General features: G+C 58.0%; 2 protein-coding genes across 3 annotated transcripts in view; both read right to left on the bottom strand.

The window, feature by feature from the left end:
- The window catches only part of ZNF687 (zinc finger protein 687), a 30,754-nt gene extending 20,199 nt beyond the window's left edge, over positions 1 to 10,555 (bottom strand). The window contains exon 1 of the mRNA XM_072846853.1: positions 10,470 to 10,555. The gene's annotated coding sequence lies outside the window, so the exon portion shown is untranslated. The remainder of the gene's footprint in view (positions 1 to 10,469) is intronic.
- A 1,624-nt stretch (positions 10,556 to 12,179) lies between these two features.
- On the bottom strand, positions 12,180 to 18,921 carry PSMD4 (proteasome 26S subunit ubiquitin receptor, non-ATPase 4). Of its 2 annotated transcripts, none has more exons than XM_072846548.1 (10): positions 18,835 to 18,921; positions 16,465 to 16,605; positions 15,686 to 15,800; positions 15,156 to 15,242; positions 14,269 to 14,337; positions 13,694 to 13,909; positions 13,489 to 13,597; positions 12,905 to 13,036; positions 12,605 to 12,672; positions 12,180 to 12,493 (listed from the first exon to the last, which is right to left on the bottom strand). In XM_072846548.1, the coding sequence occupies exons 1-10, from the start codon at positions 18,858 to 18,860 to the stop codon at positions 12,326 to 12,328; spliced, it is 1,131 nt and encodes a 376-aa protein (XP_072702649.1). In that variant the 5' UTR covers positions 18,861 to 18,921; the 3' UTR covers positions 12,180 to 12,325. The 2 variants fall into 2 exon arrangements, with proteins under 2 accessions (XP_072702649.1, XP_072702650.1); XM_072846549.1 differs by having other exon boundaries at positions 18,840 to 18,892.
- Between the last annotated feature and the right edge of the window lie 806 nt (positions 18,922 to 19,727).

The following is a 19,727-nucleotide window of genomic DNA, read 5'->3' as shown; positions in this document are numbered from 1 at the left end:
CAGGGTATCTCCAAAGAGAAAAATTTCCTGAAAGCAGCCAGGCAGAGCTCTTTCCCCCAATAAGGTGCTGAAACCAACTTGATATTTTTCAGGCAACACAGAACAGTGCCATTTTACTGTCCAAATTGAGGCCAAAAAGTAAACAAGATTTCAGAGATGAAAGGATTTTAAGAGATATTATTAGTCTGACAGCAAGCTATTAAGGAGTTACCCGGAAGGATTGCTTGCTCGGAAAACACAGGCTGCGCTACTGTCAACCCAGCAGAAAACCGTACGCTGAACCTGCAAGAGGACTTTGTTTTTCCCTCCATCTCCAAACAGCATTTCTCTCTTGAGCGAGATCTGGCACACAGGTAACGTCCCAACAAGCCCGCACTCTTGATGAAGTTGGGTTTTAGCCCCTGCTCCCTGTTATATGCGAGGAAACTGAGGCACGAGGCGATGTGAACGCCACACCAACGGAGCCGGACCAGCACCCATCCCAGGACCATCTTCCATCACATCAGGACTCATTCTGCCACCGATGGATCCCACCCCGCTGAAACCCCATACCTGTTGGAGCTACATCCTTCCCCTCTCCGCTTTCTTCGCTTCTGCGTAGGCCCCTCCTGGGCCAGCTGCTCTGGGAACCACCTTCTGGTATCTAGCACGGTGCCAGACAGATTCTCCAACTTCAACGTTCGTTAGCCGCCCCTCACTACTTTCCAGAACTATAATTAGTTTTGCTAATATAAAAGGCAGAAGGGATTCAGCCAAGCTTCAGAAGAGATAACACAGGTCAGAAGAGAAACAAAGGTTAACATTAAGAATGGCTCTTGCACATTAAAAGTCTTTATTTAATTCCATGTCCGTGGATCCAAAATTAAAACCTTTGGATCCACGGACATGGAATTAAATCTCCCACGCCCCCTTTTCTCCTCCTTATCAGGGAGGAAATATTACCTCCCCCTTTTCGGGATGAAGGAAGCAGGCAGAGGAGAAGCATCAAGGGCAGCAAAGCAATTTGGGGAACAGATTGTGCAGGGAACCGGCACCCCCACGTCCCCAGCCCTCACGAAACCTTAACGGGGTTTCTGCACCCGGCAGCCCCTGCTCCTGTCTGTCCCCTCACACTTGTCCCACGCTCCTCCGCGACCCCAAATGCTTTTCCACCCCTTCCCATGCAGCGTTTACACCTCAAGCGATCCACAAAGTCCCCCGGCTGCCACCTCAGTGACACGCCCCTGCTCCCACTCGCATCCACTTGCTCCATAATCGTAGTCCAAACCCACACAGCCTCTTTCCAAATCACAGCACCCAACCCCTTGCCAGCACACGAGATTTCTCTCTCTGCCTCCTGATCTCTTAAGAATTTGCTTATCTAGCAAGCCTTTAGCGGCACAATTCGCAAACGCCATCCCCATTGCGTTTCCGGAGAGGCAGCCGCTGTGCCAGGGACCCGAGCCCGGTACTGACCTGATGGGAAGGAGCTTCTGGATGGAGCGGAGAGGGAGGAAAAGAGAAAAAAAGGGGGGGAAGGGACAGAGAGGGGTCTCAGGTTTCACGTGTAGGAGAGGGGGGAAAATGATAGAAAGGCAGGCTGGTTAAACAAGAACCAGCAACACGTCCTACTCCCAGCACGACATCATGAGGTCAGGGCTCAGCGGGGATGGCTGCAGGTGGGAGGGGAGGCTCGGAGGGAAAAAAAGAAAAAAGAGAGAAATAACTAAAATGACCCAGCACCAAACTCCTCTGCCCCCCGGCACTTCGGGAGGGCGGCTCTGGGTACCGTGATGGTCTAACGGCAATCACTGGCGGCTCTGCAGGCGGTGGCAATGCCAGCCAAGGGGGTCCCTCCCCGCCGCCTTGCCCCCCAGCGCAGCGGCTGATGGCTGGAGCGGCCCCCCCTTCCTCTGCCATCTGCCAGCACCGGGATCCAGAAACTCCACAGCTCGGCCTCCCCGGTGCTGCCATCCGCACGGGCAGGGCAGGGCGCGGGACAGAGGGGGGGCTGCAAGAAGCAGCAGGAACTACAGAGTGCCCAGGCTCTGCTGCATCAAACCAGGTTTCTCAGCCTCCCCGGCAGCGTTTGCATCCTCCCCTCCACCTAAAACCCAAAGCAAAATCCTTGATAATTCCTGGAGAGGCTCTTCGCTTTCTCCAGACGCGTATCCTGGCCCTTTCCAGGGAGCTCTGGGACAGAGGGGTCTGCATTTGCTGAAGCAGCAGCGTCTGCAGTCCCCTGAACTTGGCTGGACCAGGATCCACCACGCAGGGGAAAAGGGAGCAAGAACCCCTGCGCTTCACCATTTGTAAGATCAGGACATTGTGGGGCTTTGAAATGCACCAAGAACCAGACAGGAGAAACATTAGAGAGAAAATATCATCTGATGGGGGAGCGCAGACTGTCCCTCCAGCTCCTTTGAGGGACGGAGTAAAGCGAAAGATGCGGGGTCTCTGGTTTTAGGATTCTTCAAGATCTCGCAAAGGGGGAAAGGTCCGAGTCAAGCCTCAGCAGCATCCAGAGGCCCGAGCTGACCGGTCCCCCCTTTCTTCACCTTAACGGGGCTGTTGAAGCTTCAACAGCTCGGTTAGAGGCAGGCATTGAGGAGGTAAGCTCACGACAAAGCAAGGCAGCGTCTGGGCAGTTTCATAAGCTGTCATCTCCATGCCAAATCCCCCAAGCTCCTCCTGCTCAGAGGGAAATACACGCACACAAGACCTGAGGTTCCTGGCTTTGGAAGCTCAATTTCCCTTTTTCCAGCAGGGAAGCTGCTGTCTGCAGCCTGACATCCACTCAGACCTAAGGAGAAACCCTCTGATGGGCGCTAGGCTCAAAGCACATGGGAAAAGAGCACCTAAGGCAGGTCTAAAGACCAGTCGTCCCCAGTTTAGAAACCCAGAGCTAACCGAAGGCACCCTACAGCGCAAGCAGCAGAGCAGGAACGGGCACTCCGGGTCCTTCCACATCAGCCCTTCCCTTCACCCAGCTGGCGGCGCGGAGGCATCAGCAGGTCCTGCCAGATCGCAGAGAGGTGCGAGGCCCGTTCCCTCCTCGGGAGCAAACTTCAGTCTCATTTCTCGCACAATCTGGACCGCTCTCCTGCCCAGCAGGGCCTCCACCTGCCACGTCCAACTCTGATTTCAGCTGTTTTCCAGGATTATTGCTAGCCAACAGTATCGTTTTCTCCCGAATACCCAGCTCCACTTGATTTACCGAGAGCACGGGGAAGAGACATTTGCTTCAGGCGTTCCAAAAAAGAGCTTGCACCTCCTGGTCCAGACCAAACAAGGAAAGGATCACCCCCAAAAGAAACACATTTAGCACACACTCAGAAGGGGAAATGAGGCTGGAGGAGCAGCTGGTGGGGACTTGAGCAATTAAGGCCTCAGTGCAGCAAAGGGCAAAATGCTACCAGTACAAAATCCAGGCGCTCAGCACCTCCGGGAACAAAGTCTGCACCGAGAAACACCCTTGTGCTTGGTGCATGACGGCCGCCCCCTCCCTGGAGTTTCGTCTCCCCCCATGTTAAGCAGCAAATAACACCGGCCATGTCGGGAGGGCAGGGTTTATCTGCTTTCGAGGCACAGGCACCATGTGCTTGAGCAACGGACATGTCCCTGGCAGACGTGGCCCCCACGCAGGCTTTGGCGTCGGGGTGTTTCGGGACGCCCAGAGCAGCTTTTGCAGCACCCTGTGTGTTCCCAGCTGCAAAGGCTGGACCCAAAAGCAGCCGTGGCTGCAGGATTTAAGGGAAAGAAGAGAAACAACAATGACATGATCCCAGCAGAGTTTGCTCCAGCACTTCAGGCTTTTTTTTTTGGTCATTTATTGAACGTGAACGTGCTTGGATACCCAAAATAACGGCAAACACTACTGCCGAAACGGCTCCTGCGGGAGATGATCCAATAACCTGTCCCATGAGGGCTGGTCTGTACAGAGCAGCCCACGGACATGCTTCCTGGCATGTCCCATCTCAAGGCCAAGGGGACAAAAGAGGTGGCATGATTCAATCCATATTTGATTTCAATTGATCCCAGCATGCCTGGATCTGTATTCCCAGCAGCCGTTATCAAGGTGGGAAAGAATGGCCCAGCAGTACTGGTTTTGAGGGAAGAAGCTAGGCAGGTATTGCAGCCTCCAAACATGAGCATGGGCTCTACCTGGACAGCCAACCTGCTGGCTATTCGCTTCCAATCCGTTCTCTCCAACACCTCCAGCTGCACAAATTCAGCTTCTGCTGGAATGAAACACTCCCTTGGCATGGGGGCTGCTCCGAGATACTCTTCTCCTCATAGCCTGTTCTTCCATTTCCAGTGAGCTCTGGGCAGGTACCTCTCCACGCTTAGCTGCTCTGTCCCTCTCTGATCACGCCCTTCCAAGGCCCAAGCTGTCCTGCTCAGACGGTTTCAGCGGGGTCCGCTGCAGCAGGTCCCCTCTGAATAACCAGCGTGCTCTCGGAGAGCGGCACGGCCAGAAACCCGAACAGACCTGGCTCATCCCGCATCCAGAGGCTTTTGCGGCACAGCCCGCATAACACACAAGGAGAAGGTGGCCCGGTGGGATGCTCGTCAGCTCTCGCCAAGCCTGGCTATCAGCTCACTGACAGACGGGGAGAGAACAGTCACTTTAAGGCACTCCAAGAGTTTAATTATTAATTTTTCCCAATGAAATCTACTGCCTCTCGGGGAGGCATGCTGCCTTGCCCCAAGCAAAGCCTGTGCCCTGCTGCTGACATGCCTTGGAAAGGGCTCTGTCTGTCCTTCCTTCCCTCCCTCTCTCCTTTTTTCTTTGCTTCTAGCACATGAAAAGGCTCTCTGGGGGTACCAGGTAGAAAATAATACTCTGCCAGGGCGCTGATGGGCCATTTGAAACCCTCAGCATTGTTTTCCCTGCTCCAGGCAGCAGCAGGGGATTAAAACTTCAGCCATTATGCGCATGTTTTGTGCTCCATTGTGCTCCGCTCAGCCGTCCTTCCGCATTAACATCTAAACAGGTCGCACGTCCAGCCCAGAGCCGGGTCTGGGCATCTCCCCGCCACAGCAGCTTCGCCAGGGCCCGCTGCACCCTCCCCGTACACCCAACCACCGGACCTTGCACCAGAGCAGCGGAGCTGAGCGAGCTGGATGTTTTGGCAGGTCAGGAGGAGAAACGCAGAGCGCTGGCAGTGGTTTTCTGAAGAGCCACAGCATTCCCATCGCCTGCGGTTTTCCTGCACAGCCTGGCAAAGCCGCCTCTGCCGGCCAGGAGCACGGCAACAGCGGGATCCCTTCCCCAGGGGAACAGGCAGGCCCTTCTCATCCTTGATCTGGAATAAACACGTCCACGATTACTGCAGCTCACTGCAGCAGTGTTCCCCTTTTCAGAAAAACCCCCAAACCAAGGACTGCAAATGCCTTGGCTGAACCGGCTGGCGAGCTGCGTGCCTGCACAAGCCAGCCAGCGCCGTTTCGATTCAGCTCAAGGAGGAGGAGCGCTGCTTGAAAACCCCTTCCTGGCTCCATTTCCTAAGGGAGAGCAAGCAGGCAGAGAGCTGGTGACAGTGCAAGGCCTGGCATTTGCACGGGAGTTGTACCGAGCGGCTAAGCCGGTGCGGCAAAGCACTCCGGCCCCGTCTGCCAGCACAGCAATGCAAACACGCCTCGCTCGGATGCCTCCGACCATATCAACAAGGAGAAATTATCCCCCAACAGAACTAGCTGTGATGATGCAAACGTGGTGGCAAATCCCAGTCTCTAAACCTGGAGCCAAGGCCGTCCTTGTGCCCAGACCCAGCCCAGGCACACCTAGAAGTTTTGCTGGCAGAACTCGCTCGGCGTGGGGTAAAAACCGTGGGAGGGGGAGCAGAGAGCAGCAAAATCCTACTCCAGACCAACAAACAAGACCAGCAACTGAAAAAAAAAAAAATGGAGTTTTTTTGCATTAGCATGACTTATTTCGGTCAGGCAGTATATATCTATTTCTATAAATAAGTGATACAAGCTGTATCTGTGCAAACGGGTTCGCCAGCTAAAGCTCCACCGCCGCGAACAAGGCGCCTGTCTTCCCAGAGCAGCCGACGCGACCCAGCCCCGTTCTGCCGGGGGAGGCCGAGGGACAAAGATCTGTGCCCAGCAGCGGTATTTTCCTCTCCTTTTTAAACGCTGCCTCCTATTTCACGCACCCCAATCGTCCTCGCTTTAAAATTTAATAAGGAAGAAAATTTTTTTTCTGCTCATCAAAAAAACCTCCCCCTCACAGCTCAAAGAGAGGATTTCCAGCCACGCAGCATCCCCGGCTGCAGTCTGCCCACTGCCTCCAATTTGAAGGAGGCTTGAAGTATGGAGGCTGAATTATTTGCTGGAGGACGGGCGTAGGTAGCTCTTGGGTTTAGTCCTGTACAGACGTTGTACAGACGTCCCCAGAAAAAAACCCAAAACATGTTATTGTCCGCAGCACGTCAACCCTCCCGGACAAGGCAGCAGCATCCGCCAGCCTGGGCTGCCCCATCGTTTCAAGCATCGTCTCCAAACGCTGTGGGCAGAGGTTGGAGCTCCTCACCGCCGCAGAGCTGAGCGAGACGGCCCCAGCTCATGTGCAGGGAAGGAAACAACCTTCTTGCCGCTTTCAGTATGAAGACGCTGGTCACGAAGAGTTTGAAACCCTCCTTTTTTTTTTTTTTAATAAGACAGATTTACGATTGCTGTAATTAAAGTAATTTAAAAATGTGCTCCCTTTGTTCTGTGCGCTTGCTCCATCCATCTAACGTGGCTTCTTGGGGATCCCTCCCCACTGTTTGGATCACACGTGGCAAGAACAAAACCACCCCAGATCCCCCTCCGATGCATCAAGGGGAAAGAAAAACAGAAGAGAATAACATTTACGGTGAAATAAAAAGAAAGGGCTGGTGTCAGACCCAGAACTGGCAGGTATCACCACTGAAACATCGTTTTTATCTTTCAATAGGTTTTGCGACAGCAAGTGAGTCTTTAAAAGCAAGAGGCGAATCTAAAATCAGCTGCGAAGGGAGGGGGGAGGAGACGGTCTCTCACCAACACGCAGCAAACACAGATTCCCCCTGCCGGGATATGAATAGCTAGCTCACAGATTTCATTGAATTCAAGCAAAAAAGATCCTTCATCAGGGAATGGAGCAGGAAACTCCGTTCTTCCCCGTCCCCCCATCCCCGCAATCAGGTGCAAATCCACGGAGAGGAGCCCGGCAGCCTGGTCCCAAGCTCCCATCCCGGTGCAGAGCCCAGCTGCCACGCAGAGACGACGCATCCTGACCGGAGGCTGGTTGGGGATTAAATTCCCATACGTTTAACAGAATTAAGTCTCTACCATCTGCTAACTTCTGGAGATATCAAAACAAACGAGTGGTGGACGACATCCAGAAATCCCGACAATTTGGCCGGCCTTAAAAATTAAGTTTTTAAACACTGGCAGGCGTTTTTGTAGCCATGATTGGCATAAAGCAGCCTCAACGTCAACGCGGGAAGGCTTTTGTTCCCAGATTTACCAGTATGACCAGGATCCACACTGGTGTACGTGCAACGAGGGCTTGGTGGTTCTGGGCAGACATTTCATGGAAGAATGACCAGGATCTCCCCAAGCGTTCAACCTAAGGACGCTCCCCTCACCTGGGATCGTTTCCACGTCGCGATGAGCAGTTACCAGTTATCTCCATCCCAGTGGGTTTCGTGCTATTTCATCACACTGGGTTTTACGATGTAAAGTTTCTAAACTCAGCCAGGACACCCCGTTTATTCCAGCGGTATAAATAGAAAATCTGCCACGTAGGATGCCAAAAGGAAGGGAACACAGAGTTCCCTCGCTCCCATCACACACTATGACGGCCCCACGCCATAACTGCACTCGCTTGCTATTAGTGCATTATTATTTTTATAGTACCCAGATGTGTGCTTAGGTACTTGATGGTACAAATAAATTAAAGCCCTAGAAAATATCTTGCAGGGGGCAATCGCATGTTAGCAGGAGGGATTAGACTCAGGAGAACCTAATCGGGGTGGAATAAACCCAGAAAACTAGAGACAAACGTGATTCCTACAAGATGATGAGAGCTTTGGGCGCTGCTGGTACTCCTGGTCATCGCAGGAGGTCCTGAGCTACCTCCACACCGGCACCACCTCTCCAACAGCCGGAGCCTTGCATTTCTGCACCGTCCCACTGGTGCAGAGTGGTTCCTACGGGGAATCGGGGGCCCCTCGCACAGACCAGGCTGCAGGATTTACACCAGGAGTAAAAGCGCTGGCAGAGCTCGCTGATCCTCCTGACGCTCCTGAGCAGGAAAACTCCGGGTAGGAAAGTCTTTGGGAAGCACCTCCGCCAGTCCTCCCGCCTCTGCTAATGCCAGCACGGCCACATGTGGGGTGACGCATTTTTTTTTCCTCCTCAGACACACTAAAAATACATCCTTTGAGGCAGCTGCTTCCACAAACAAGGCTCAATTCCTAACGCACTGCTTAAAACCTAAGTATGGAGGCTATCGAACTTCCCCTGCTCACCTTCTAGGGAAGTCTCTTTCAATTAAACTAATTGTGGGAAAGTAATCACAGTTCCCAAGGGCTGCCCATTACCCGATCACACGCAGACACCAGCAGCGAGGAATGAAGGGACTTTACAGAGGCCGAGATCAAGAAAGGAGAGGAGAAGAGAGAAAGGAAAGTGGGTTTGAAAGAAAACACCACGTCCGTACTACCAACCCACTCTCCCTCACACAAACCAAAAACCAGGAGGCTCTTAAGGAAGTGGCTGAGACCCACAAGAAATAGCCCCGCTGAAATGCTCGACTTCCCTGCAGAAGGTCCACTCTCTGCCCCTTGGCCTCCTCCTCCTCCTCCCCAGGACTTCAGGAAACACCCCCAGCCCAGGGCCACCTCTCTGCCCGCAGTCCGAAAGCAGGCCAGCGTCCCCCAAACCTCGCTGGGCACCTCGAGAAGTGACAACAAGAACCTGTTGTTAGTCTTCACTATTCCCAGTTTCTTCACTGTGGGAAGTCAGGGTGGACCGAGACCCCAATTCAGGATGGTGCCCACCTCTCCACAAGCCTTCTCCTGCATCTGGGACCACACCGGGCTCTCCTAGAGAGCTTCTCGATTCCTCCCAACCATCCCCGAAGAGGCAGACCACTGTTACAGGACCCGAAAACACACAGGCTGCGTTACCGAGGCTGCAACAGGATCCTCTCCACACCTCCCGTATTCTCTTTCCCCACCAAAACCGGTGTAATAGCGAGATTCCCTCCTCCCAAAACCCTAAACCATTTGGCAGCCGCAGCACTGTTCTTCCCAGGCTGCTGGGGTGTGATAAGAGACCCACACACCCCGTTCTCAAACACCATCCTCGGGACACCGGTACCTGGAGAAACCAGCAAGGATCTAGACAGCCCAAAGACAGACAGACCGGCTGCTTATTCACACGGCCACTCCTCAAAAACTGGAGGAGCAAGAAAATCCCCCCAGGAACTTGCGCCCCAAAACGAGACACCATCCTATTTACAAGAGATGTTACAGCTGAAGAACTGGGGGGACCCCTGCCAGCCCCTCTCTGAGCCCTGTACTGGAGGGGGAAGGCAGCCCCCCCCCCGGGCAGGGAGGAGGAAGGGGCTCAGTCCCAGGAGCTCTGGAAAGGAATGACAAGTCCCAAATCCCAGAGCTGGAGCCAGGGAGCCGGGACCAGACCCCCCCCAGGAGCTGGGGGGGATATGAAGAGCCCCTAGCCCCCCAAAGCCTCCCCCAGCTATGGGAGGTCTCATCCTGCTCCTAACTATAGGGGAGCACGACCAGAAACCCCCATTCCCAGTGATGCCAGGGAGAGGGGGACAAGCCCAGGTCTCCCCAGGAGATGCGGGTGGGCACTATCAGCCCCTCCACTGCTGGAGAGGGAGGGGGACATGACCGGGCCCCCCCGAGACAGAGGGGAGGGCAGTCCCAGCCAAAACCCCTCAGGCCTGGGGGAAGGGATGCGCTCAGCCCTCCCAGCAGACGCAGGGGAACGCGACCGCTCCCGCACCCCAAATTCCCAAAGGGAACGACTGTTCGGCTCCCCCCCTCTCGATTCCAAAGGGGGACAGGTCAGGATGACCGTTAAGCTGCCACCCCCGCTCCCCCCAGATCTCATGGGGAGGGCGGGGGTAAACGGCACCTCAAGCCCGGGAGGAGAGAGGGTGACGGCCACCCCCGCCCCAAACCCCGCAGGGGCAAGGGGATGGCCGTGACCCCACCCCAAGGCACCAAGGGGAGGGGCCGGCCATCACGGCCGCCCCACATCCCGAGCGGGGAGGGGAACGGCTCTTCCTCACCCCGGTCCCGAAGGGGGAGAGGGGCAGCACGGTCACCTCCCCCCAGGTCTCAGGGCCCCCTCTGACCGGGGCGGCCCGGGGCTCCCCCTCCAGGCCCGGAGCGCCCCGCCAGGCCCCGGGCCCCCCGAGCCCACCCCCCGCGCCCCTCGGGGCCGCCCGAGGCCCGGGGGTCCCGCGGCGGCCGTACCTGCTGCTGCGGGCGGGGGCGGCCGGCTCCCGCCCAGGCCCCTCCGCGGCGGCCGCTTCTCCTCAGCCACTTCCTGCTTGGCTCGCGCCCCCCGCCCTCCGCCGCCGGCCGCTCGCGCGCCGCACTCCCGCCCCCCTCGCGCCGCGCCATTGGTGGCGCCGCCCGCCAGTCGGCGCCGCGCGCATTACGATTGGCCAGCGCCGCTGTCGCTCCCGGGTGGTCGCGGCCGTTCGCACTCGCCGTTGGCGGAGCGGACGACAACTCCGTGGCTGGAGCCCGCCTCCCGCGGGGTGTGCTCATTGGGGGGTGGGGGTGCCATTCAAAGCATGGTCCCCGCCCACCCCGCTGCCCCGCTTCCTATTGGTGGTTGGCGCTGGCTCGCCCACGGGGCATCCTCGCTGCTTATTGGCTGGAGGCTTTGTTCATCAAGCCAGCCCGCCTCCCCCCGCTTTCCATTGGTCAACCGAGGCTGCCCTTCAAGCACGGGCTCTTGCAGCTATTGGCCACACGGAATGTCCATCAGGGCGTCTCCCAGCTGTTTTTTTCCTATTGAGCGAGAGAACTGTCGCTCAACGCCAGGGCCCGCCCCTCCGCCAGTCCCATTGGTAAGAAGCTCTCAGAGGTGGTTCAACCATCTTCTCCCATTTGCTGGCAACGCTGTCACTCAGGGAAGGGGGAGCGTGCCTGCCCCCCCACCTCCGTCTGGCACGTGATGCACAAGGCTCAGCCCCGTTGGTGAAGAGCCCTGTCACTCAGGCACGCCCCTGCCTCTTTGCTCCCCCATTGGCTGACCCGCCCGTCCGCCATGACAAAGCCACATCACCCATTGAGCCTCCTGGCCGCCACTCAACGCAAAATCCCACCCTCCCCAGCCTTCCTCCCCACCCCATTGGCCACCTCCCCAGCCCCCATGAACTGACAACATCCATGCCACCCCCTCACTGATTGGCTGAGTCCGCTGCTCTTCAACCACCAAGGCCCTCCCCCTCCGGCCTCACTGTAAACACCCTGCGGGCAGCAGCAAGGAACACTGGGAGGTGGTGCGGGGGCGGGGCTTGGGCAGGGGGCCCCGCCCCCCCGGCACGTGTACAGGGGGGGCACAGGGGAGACCCGGGGCCCAGTTACCCCCAGTACAGGGGACTCCCGGGTCCCAGTCCCCCTAGTGCAGGGGAGACCCGGGACCCAGTCCCCTCCAGTACAGGGGAGAGTGGGGCCCAGCTCCCCCCAGTGCAGGGGACTGCCAGGGCCCAGTATCCCCCAGTGCAGGGGACTCCAAGGTCCCAGTGTCCCCCCCCAGTACAGCGGAGACCCAGGGCTCTGTTACCCCCAGTGCCGGGGTGACCCGGGGCCCAGTTCCCACCAGTATAGGGGAGACCCAGGGCCCAGTTCCCCCCAGTATAGGGGAGAGTGGGGCCCAGTTCTCCCCAGCGCAGGGGAGCGCCAGGGCCCAGTCCCCCCCCGAATACAGGGGAGACCCAGGGCTCAGTCCCCTCCAGTATAGGGGAGACCCAGGGCCCAGTTCCCCCCAGTACAGGGGAGAGTGGGGCCCAGTGCCCCCAGCACAGGGGAGCGCCAGGGCCCAGTATCTCCCAGTACAGGGGAGTCCCGGGGCCCAGTCCTCCCCACGGAGGGGGAACCAGAGGCCCCCCAGGAGGGGCCCGGGCTGCCCCCCACCAGGGCTCATCCCCACCGAGGCGTCAGGACAGAGACCCCCATGGAAAGCCTTTATTGCCCCGGTACAGCAGAGCCCACCCGCCCCTGCCCCGCCGGGCGCCGCTCCGCACCGGCCCCGGCCCCGCGGGCAGGCGGCCGACTCACCCCCGGGGCCGGCGGCAGCGAGCCCCGGCCCGGCGCCCTCATTTCTTCTCCTCCTCCTTTTTGTCCTTGCTCTCCTTGGAGGCCTGCGAGGCCAGGGAGCCCATGGCGTTGCGGATGGCCTCGTTGTTGGGGTCCACGCCCGGCAGGTTCTCCAGGACACTCTGCAGAAACTCGGGGTCCTGCATCACGTCGTAGTCGTCTTCCTCCTGCGGGCAGAGGGAGAGGAGCTGGGGACAGGCGGGGTCGCCCACCTTCCTCCCAAAGAGAGAGGGGACAGGGCTGCGACGGGATCCCCTCCCAGGAGGACAAAACCTCACCTTAGCAGGCTCGGAGGTATCCATGGCTGTGCTGCTGTCCACTTCCGCCGCCTCCGCCTGGGCAAACTCTGTCGGAGGAGAGGGACAGCAGAGGACAGAGGATTTACACACCCACGGCTCACGGGAGCGACCCTTGTCCCCACCCCAAGCGTTCGGGGAGCTCCGGACCCTGCCCAGGTGACAAAGCCCCACCGTGGGACACGGTGCCGTGTAGGGGCTGGCGGTTCCGGTCCCGGAGGCCGGAGCTGCCCCTTGGCTTTCCCGTTGGGAATGGGCCGAGAGCCGGCCCCCGGCACTCACCCGCTCCCTGCAGTGACATCTGCATGGCGTAGGCGATCTGCTCCTCCTCCGTCATGCTGCTGAGGTCGGGCAGCCCGGCCCGGCCAAACTCCTGCTGAGTTATCGTCATCTTCAGCAGAGCATCGTCCGAATCTGAGCAGGCAAAACCCACCCTCAGAAACCAGCAAGGGTGCCGCCCCGGCGGGGCCAGTGCCACACGAGATCCCCGTCCCCTCTTGCACGCGTGGCCTGGCTGGGGAAGGGGACCGGAGCGGAGCCGCTCCCTGCCGCGCTCAGGACAGAAGCGGGTCCACCTCCATGTGGGAACTCCAGCAGAAGCAGAGGCAGCTCCCCAGCACGCTGCGGTTAAACTGCCTCCCTCCAACATCCTGGGGCAGAAACCGCCTCTCGCCTTGCACCCCAGCGGCTCTGGGAACTACCACGCTGCGCAGAAGGGCCCCGCCACGAACAGAGACGCTTCCCGCAGCGTCGGGCAGCCGCGCAGCAATGAATGCTGCCAGGGGAGCCCGCACGCTGACCGGACGCCCTCCCCGGGGAGCGTCCTGCCCGTCCCTGCCTGCTTTATGCCCTGCCCAGCTCCTTACCGTCCCCACCAGTGGCTGCGATCCCAGCCTCAGCCGCAGAGGCGGCCGCAGCCCTCCTGGCCTCCTCCTCTTGCCGCTGCCTCTGCTCTTCCATGGAGACGCGCAGAGCCTGCAGAGACAGGGACAGGCAGGGAGCCGAGTGGGGCAGAGCTCGGACGGACTCAGCTCGGCGCCTGCAGCCGCCCTCCACCTCCCCATCGCTCACCAGAGCCAGCTCCGGGTCCGCGCTGGGGTCCACGCCGAACTCAAAGTCGCTGGCGCCGAGGCCCAGCATGGCACCTCCCTCCCCAGCCAGGATGGGGGAGCTGATGAGGGCATCGGCCAGGCTCGGCCCCGGCGGCACCGTCACCAGGTGGGAGCCGGTGCCATCCTTGCCGTTTAAGGTGTTAATGAAGGCAGTCAGCTTGTCCGTGTTGGCTTCCTAGGGCCAAAGAGAAAGACTGGGACTAGAGCTTTGCCTGGCTCCCTCCTCAGCTCTGCGAGAGGGACGGCCGGCTGCTCCGCACACCCAGCATCTCTCCGCACTACGGGGGAGGCAAGAGCTCCACTATTTCCATCAGGACGGAAAGCATTTAACGGCGCCTGCAGTGAAACGGGAGAGGTGTCTTCCCAGAGGGAAACGTTACTCTCCACATTAGCATTTTTACTGGGGCAGCTGCTGAAGAGACAGAGGCTCAGGGAACTGTTCGTATCCTCACGTGCCTGAGGAAGGGCTCTGGGCTGGAAAGCATACAAAATCCTGCCTTGGATCTTATGCCAGAAACACGGCAGACATCTCACCTCTTCTCCAAAATTGATGATGTCAACGTTGACTTTCTCTTTCTTAAGACGCTTTGCCAGTTTCACCAGCTGCAATGAGGAGACACTGGGGCATTAGATTGGATTTCGGCTCTTACCCATGCTCAGCTCATCAGAAACCAGACAACAGCACTTAGGATTCAGTCCTGGAGGCACGAAGGCCAAATCAGCTTCCCAGCTCCAAGCCCTCCCAGCAGGAAAGCGTTTGAGGGATTTCACCTCTCTGGGGGGACAGGTGCTACCGCACAGTGCCCGAGGCGCTGCGAGGTGGCACAAGCGAGGGAGCTGTTCCTGCCAAAGCAAGTAACCGTCCCCATCGATGGGGACAGCAAGAGCCTGGGACAGGCAGCACCTCCTCGCATTTCTGACCTGTTCTTCAAAGAGACCCAGAGCATCTGGATTAACTTCACTTGCGTTATTTTAAGTGCCAACAGAACAGCATCTTCCAAAGGCTGAGAGCATTAGTTCTGCTCAGGGACACAGATTTCCTCCCCCAGCTCCTCAGGCAAAAAGCCCAAAGTGGTTTGGGTGACAGCCACAAGCCAGGAGGCATGGGACATGGCACGAGCTCCCTCAGGAGCCACCTGAACCAGGGGAGGGAAGCAATCCTACACAAAGCAGCGGGAAATCTGGATCCCTGTCCTTGGCTCAGGCCTGGCTGTGCCCAGGGGTCCGGCCTTCCCTCTCCCTTCCTCTCCTCCTAGCTGAGAACCGCCCTGCTCAAGCAGCTCTGTCAAGCAGCCTGCTCGCTGGGGTATAAAGCCTCACTTTCACTACAGAGCAGGGAACAAACGATAAACCCGATTTACGGTTCAAAGTAGAGCGTGGAGCTGACCCAATGTTTTTTCCTTTGACTGGCCATTACTCACATCTTTCTCGTTATCTTCTACAGGGCTCCCAACGAAAGCGATGATTCGCATCTTGTGGTTCTTGCCTTGGCGATGTTTTAAAGCCAGCTGCAAGACAGAAGTCATGTTGTCACAGAGACACAGCCTGGGACAGAGCAAGAAAACAGGACGAAAAGGTGGCCACGTGCTGGGGGACACTCCTCGGCTGGGGACTGCTCTCCTCAGGGCAGGAAGGGCTGCGCAGCTCGGCTGGACTTCTGCGAAGCAGCTGCCAGGTTCCTCCGAGGCACACCAGAACCAGACTTTTAAACTTCTGAGCTTTTATATTGGATTTTATAAAGGAGGTTTCAGCTGCATTTTGCAGACAGGGAGACCGAGGCAAAAGTAAAATTAGTTGCTCGGCATTGTTCAGCCGTAGAGGCAGGAAGAGAACAAGATTTCCCATACCCAAGCCATCAACAGGACAGGTAATTTAACAGGATGCACTAAGGCAAAAGGAATTACAGAGAAAGGCACAGACTCGCTCGTGAGGAACCAACAAGACCACTTACGTGAGCAACTCTGATCCCCGTGCAAAAGGTAATTTTCCCTTTGGGTTGCACCGTGTGTAGCTTTGAAAGGATCCGGCCTGTGTCTGGAGTGAGCGTGGTCAACACTTCACAGTTACTGCAACACAAACGCTTACATTGGCGACCTCTTCTTTGAGAATTTCTTTGCGAACCCCTTTATTTGCTATGGGAATAAGAAATGCCCTCCCGCCTGCCCTGCACTAAGCCTGTGTCTGCTCCAGACGTCTGCCAGCACTTGACTCTGGTGGGTCAGTGTGTACAAGGAACAAGACTTTTAGCCTGGTTTCCTAAAAAATGCCCAAAGTAATTGGTCTGCATTAAGGCTTGTGTGTGTTTCTGTCCCCTGCCCCAGCAACCTTGAGCCCACTGGCCAATTTCAATGGACTCTGGCTAAGAGGGAGCTCGAAAACGGAAGAACCACTCTCTTGGGGCCGCCCGTGAGCTACAGTGACAGTTCAGCCCTTATTTGCCACCCTTTGGGACACAAGGCCACAAAAAGATGGGTCTGGCAGAGAGTTCCTGAGAGAGAAAAGCCTCCATAACATATCCTGGCATTGCAGGAGCAAGTCCAACAAGCTAGAGACCAGTCAGGAACCAGGTTTTCTCATACCAGTCCTCCCGGAAGAACTGGATTGGGCTTAGACTGTGCTATTGCTGCCCCATTGTGCAACACTCCCCTGTTCCTTGTCCCTGCGCTCTCTCAAGGGTCCCCCCAGCTGCTCCGCAGTGTCACCATGAGGCCAGTTCCCCCCCATGTGTACTTGGCTAAGGTGATGAGCCCCACGTTGTTCTCGGGGTTACTGCGGGTTTTCGAGTGGCACACAATGTTGACAGCATCCTGCTGGGCTTGCAGGCGAGTGGGTAAGAAGTCTCCATTCCTCATGTACTCGCTGTTGTCAACGCTGAAACACAGAGAGGAGGGTCTCAGCTTGTGAAACAGTTGAGGTTTATCCCCAAAATGTGCTTTTCGGGACAGCACACCTAAGGTCACACGGCTGGGGACACGCAGCAGGACACAGACGTTTCCCAGGGCAGGGAGACGAGTCGTCTCTGCGTTTCCCTGAGTTTTCCGACTGACCGTTGGGTCACAGGACAAATGCCGGCCTGGAGCTGGAAGCTCCCGCTCCCCACTGAAGAGCGCGAGGGGTGACTGTGGCCAGACACAACCTCAGACCCACATCTCCTCGATGCCCTCCTCCATCTTCACAACAAAAATAAGCCAAGAGACACCACTCCATGCTAAAGTACAAAGCTCTGCTCTCATTGCCACCATGAGGTTTTCATCAGGACAAAAAGCAGCTTTCCCAGGGCAGGGACAGTGGTCACTTTCCAAACACGGCTCTGCTCCACTGGCGCGGTGCCCTCCTTGAAGCAACACAGCGACGAGCCGAACCGCCGAGCCCCGCAGCCCAGCTGTAACATCCTACACCCGCGGTGGGTGTCAGAGCCTCCACAAACCACACAGCACATGGGGAACAGTGCCCCGCAGCGTCTAACAGCAGCAGCCACATCGCAACATTGCTGTAATTAAATCCCTACCCTCCACTTCGTCAGCTATTAAATATAGCACAGAGCAGGCAGAAAAAGCCCTTTTCTTACGCCAGCCTTCAGGAAAGGGATCCCAGGAAGGAGGACTAGTTAAATAAGAGCTTGAGAGTTTATTTTGGCTCCAAATTAAGAATTCCCTGAGGAGCACTCCCAGAATTTCTTAGTTTTAACACCAGGGGAAAGGTTTATTCTGACAAAAAAACACCTATGACCATTTCCCTAACCGTGCTCAGGCTTGTGCTGGGCCACCTCTCCTCTGGCCCACACCAAATACCCCGTCGCAGGCTGGGGGGTGAGGAGGCAGTGGCAGAACTTCACCTCAGGCACAAAGACACAAAGCAACCTGGCCGAGGAATTCCTCCCGCTCTCCAGGGCAACACAAGGAGCAGCGACACGTTTTAATGCCCTTAAACATGAGTAGGCAAAAAGTTACCCAGAGAAAACATTAAGGACTTCGATATATGGTCAGCGAGTCAGGCTACGGTAATATCTTTATCCAAGTAGCTGCGGGACCACGTAGAAAGCCAAGGAAACAACAGAACCTGGACAGATTTCACTGGTTTTCTCTATGGTGGCCTTCTTAAACACCGAACCCAAAAAATAACAGGACTGTAGCTACTGCGATAATGATGACACATCAAAGTTCACCGCCGCTTCCAGCCCCGGCTGCGTTCAGCACCCAGGGACAAAACCCTCGCACCTCAACACCGAAGCTGAGCAACAATAACAGAGACGACAGCTGCTTCACGCAGGACCGCCCAAGCACCGACCCACCACGTCCCAGACCCAGAGGTGCTGAGTAAGGCCCTGAGCCCGAGCGGCCGACCCTCCTCGGGCCACAGGTACGCCTGCCCAGCGCTCCGGCAGGGCTGGGGCTGCAGTGATCGGGTCCGTGCCCCAGCTCTCCTCCACTGGACGTGATCCCCGTTTGTTGTTGCAGCATCGCCTGGCACCGCATCGTGCCAGAGCCCCATGGCAGCTGTCAGCCTCATCCCCTTCACCGGGGTTCCTCTGCCCACCGAATGCCCCTCTCTGCTCCGCACCTTGCCAGCCTCCCCCTGCCCGTTAGCGCCTACAAGAGCTCCCTCACCCTGCTCTTGCCTCCTTACCCCTCTCCACTCAGCCAGTGAGACCCCTCCGCACGCCAGCCTGTCCCATTTTCCCCCACCCCACTTTCCGTGACAGCCCCCCGCCTCACCCAAACTCTCCCCCGAGTACCCAAAACCTTCACCACCACCCTGACCCCACCCCAACTTAAATCATCCTCTCCCCCCAAACACCTCCCCTACTCCAATTCTCTCCCCAGGCCCCCACCTTTGCCTCCCCCTACCCCAATTCGCTCCCCAGGGCCCCACCTTCGCCTCCCCACACAGCTCGTCCTACCCCGGCCCCCCCAGCCCTGCCTCTCCCCCGCCCCAGCCCGGGCCCGGGCCCGGGCCGGCCCTGCCGCCGCCCGCGATGACTCAGGGAAACCCGCGGCGGCCCCGGCCGGCCCCAGGGGCAGGGCGGCGGCTGTGGCGCGGCGGGAGAGGGTCGCGGGGAGGGGAGCCCCCGCGGCGGCCCGGCCCGGCCCGCCCGCTCACCACACCATGGTGCTCTCCAGAACCATCTTGCCTCCTTCCCTCAGAGCGGCCCGGACCCGGCCAAACAAGGCGCCTGCCGATTGGCTCGACGCTACCGACCAATTGCCGCTTCCCGTCTTGCGAGGTGAGGCGCGGCGGGCGCGGGGAATGCCGGGAGCTGTAGTCCCGGGAAGGCTGCGATGGCGGGAGCGTCCCTCAGGGCCACCAGGCAGACACACGCAGAGCCCCCCCCCGCCCCACCCGGGACCGTCCCTTCCCTCCGCCACCCTCACGCTGGGGAAGAAACAATACGTTTCCATATGCCCTTGACCCCCCACACCCCACGGGGGTCCTGTTCGCCCGTGCCCCCCAGACAGAAGACAGGCAGGCGGCGGGTTCAGCAGCACACCGTGTATTGCGCGTCCAAGAGACAGCGTGGTTCCAACAGCGGACGAGGCCACAAGCGTTACAGAGCCGAAAGGACAACGGTCACGCACGGCGCAGGCTGTTCCCCAGGGACGGGGCGGGGGGACGGGTTCGTCCCTCCTGGGCGATGCTCCCGGGGGTCCCAGCGGTGACGATGCTGACGCCGAGCAGCACAGGAGAGGTCCATCCGCGCTCCATCCCATCACCCGGCGTCGATCCGGAGGTCACGGCGGCATCAGCTGCTCCCCGAGCCCCCCCCCCCGCTGCGGCAGGAGAAGCAAAGTCCCCTCCCCGCGCTGGAGAAAAGCCGCTCGGGTGTTTAAAACGACATGAAAACCCGTCGCCCGCCACTTTGAAACACACACACACAAAAAAAGAAGCAGTTCTGAAAACCCATTACAAAGCAGAGGTCGATATATAAACGCCACCCCCCCCACCTCCCTACTTGCTGAATAACTATCCCCAGGAAAAGAAAAAACCGACACTTA

The sequence above is a fragment of the Ciconia boyciana genome, chromosome 26 (genome assembly GCF_034638445.1).
Source record: "Ciconia boyciana chromosome 26, ASM3463844v1, whole genome shotgun sequence".
NCBI classification, from domain to species: domain Eukaryota; kingdom Metazoa; phylum Chordata; class Aves; order Ciconiiformes; family Ciconiidae; genus Ciconia; species Ciconia boyciana.
The sequence above is the reverse complement of the archived record's forward strand: the minus strand, read 5'-3'. Positions and strand labels throughout refer to the sequence as shown.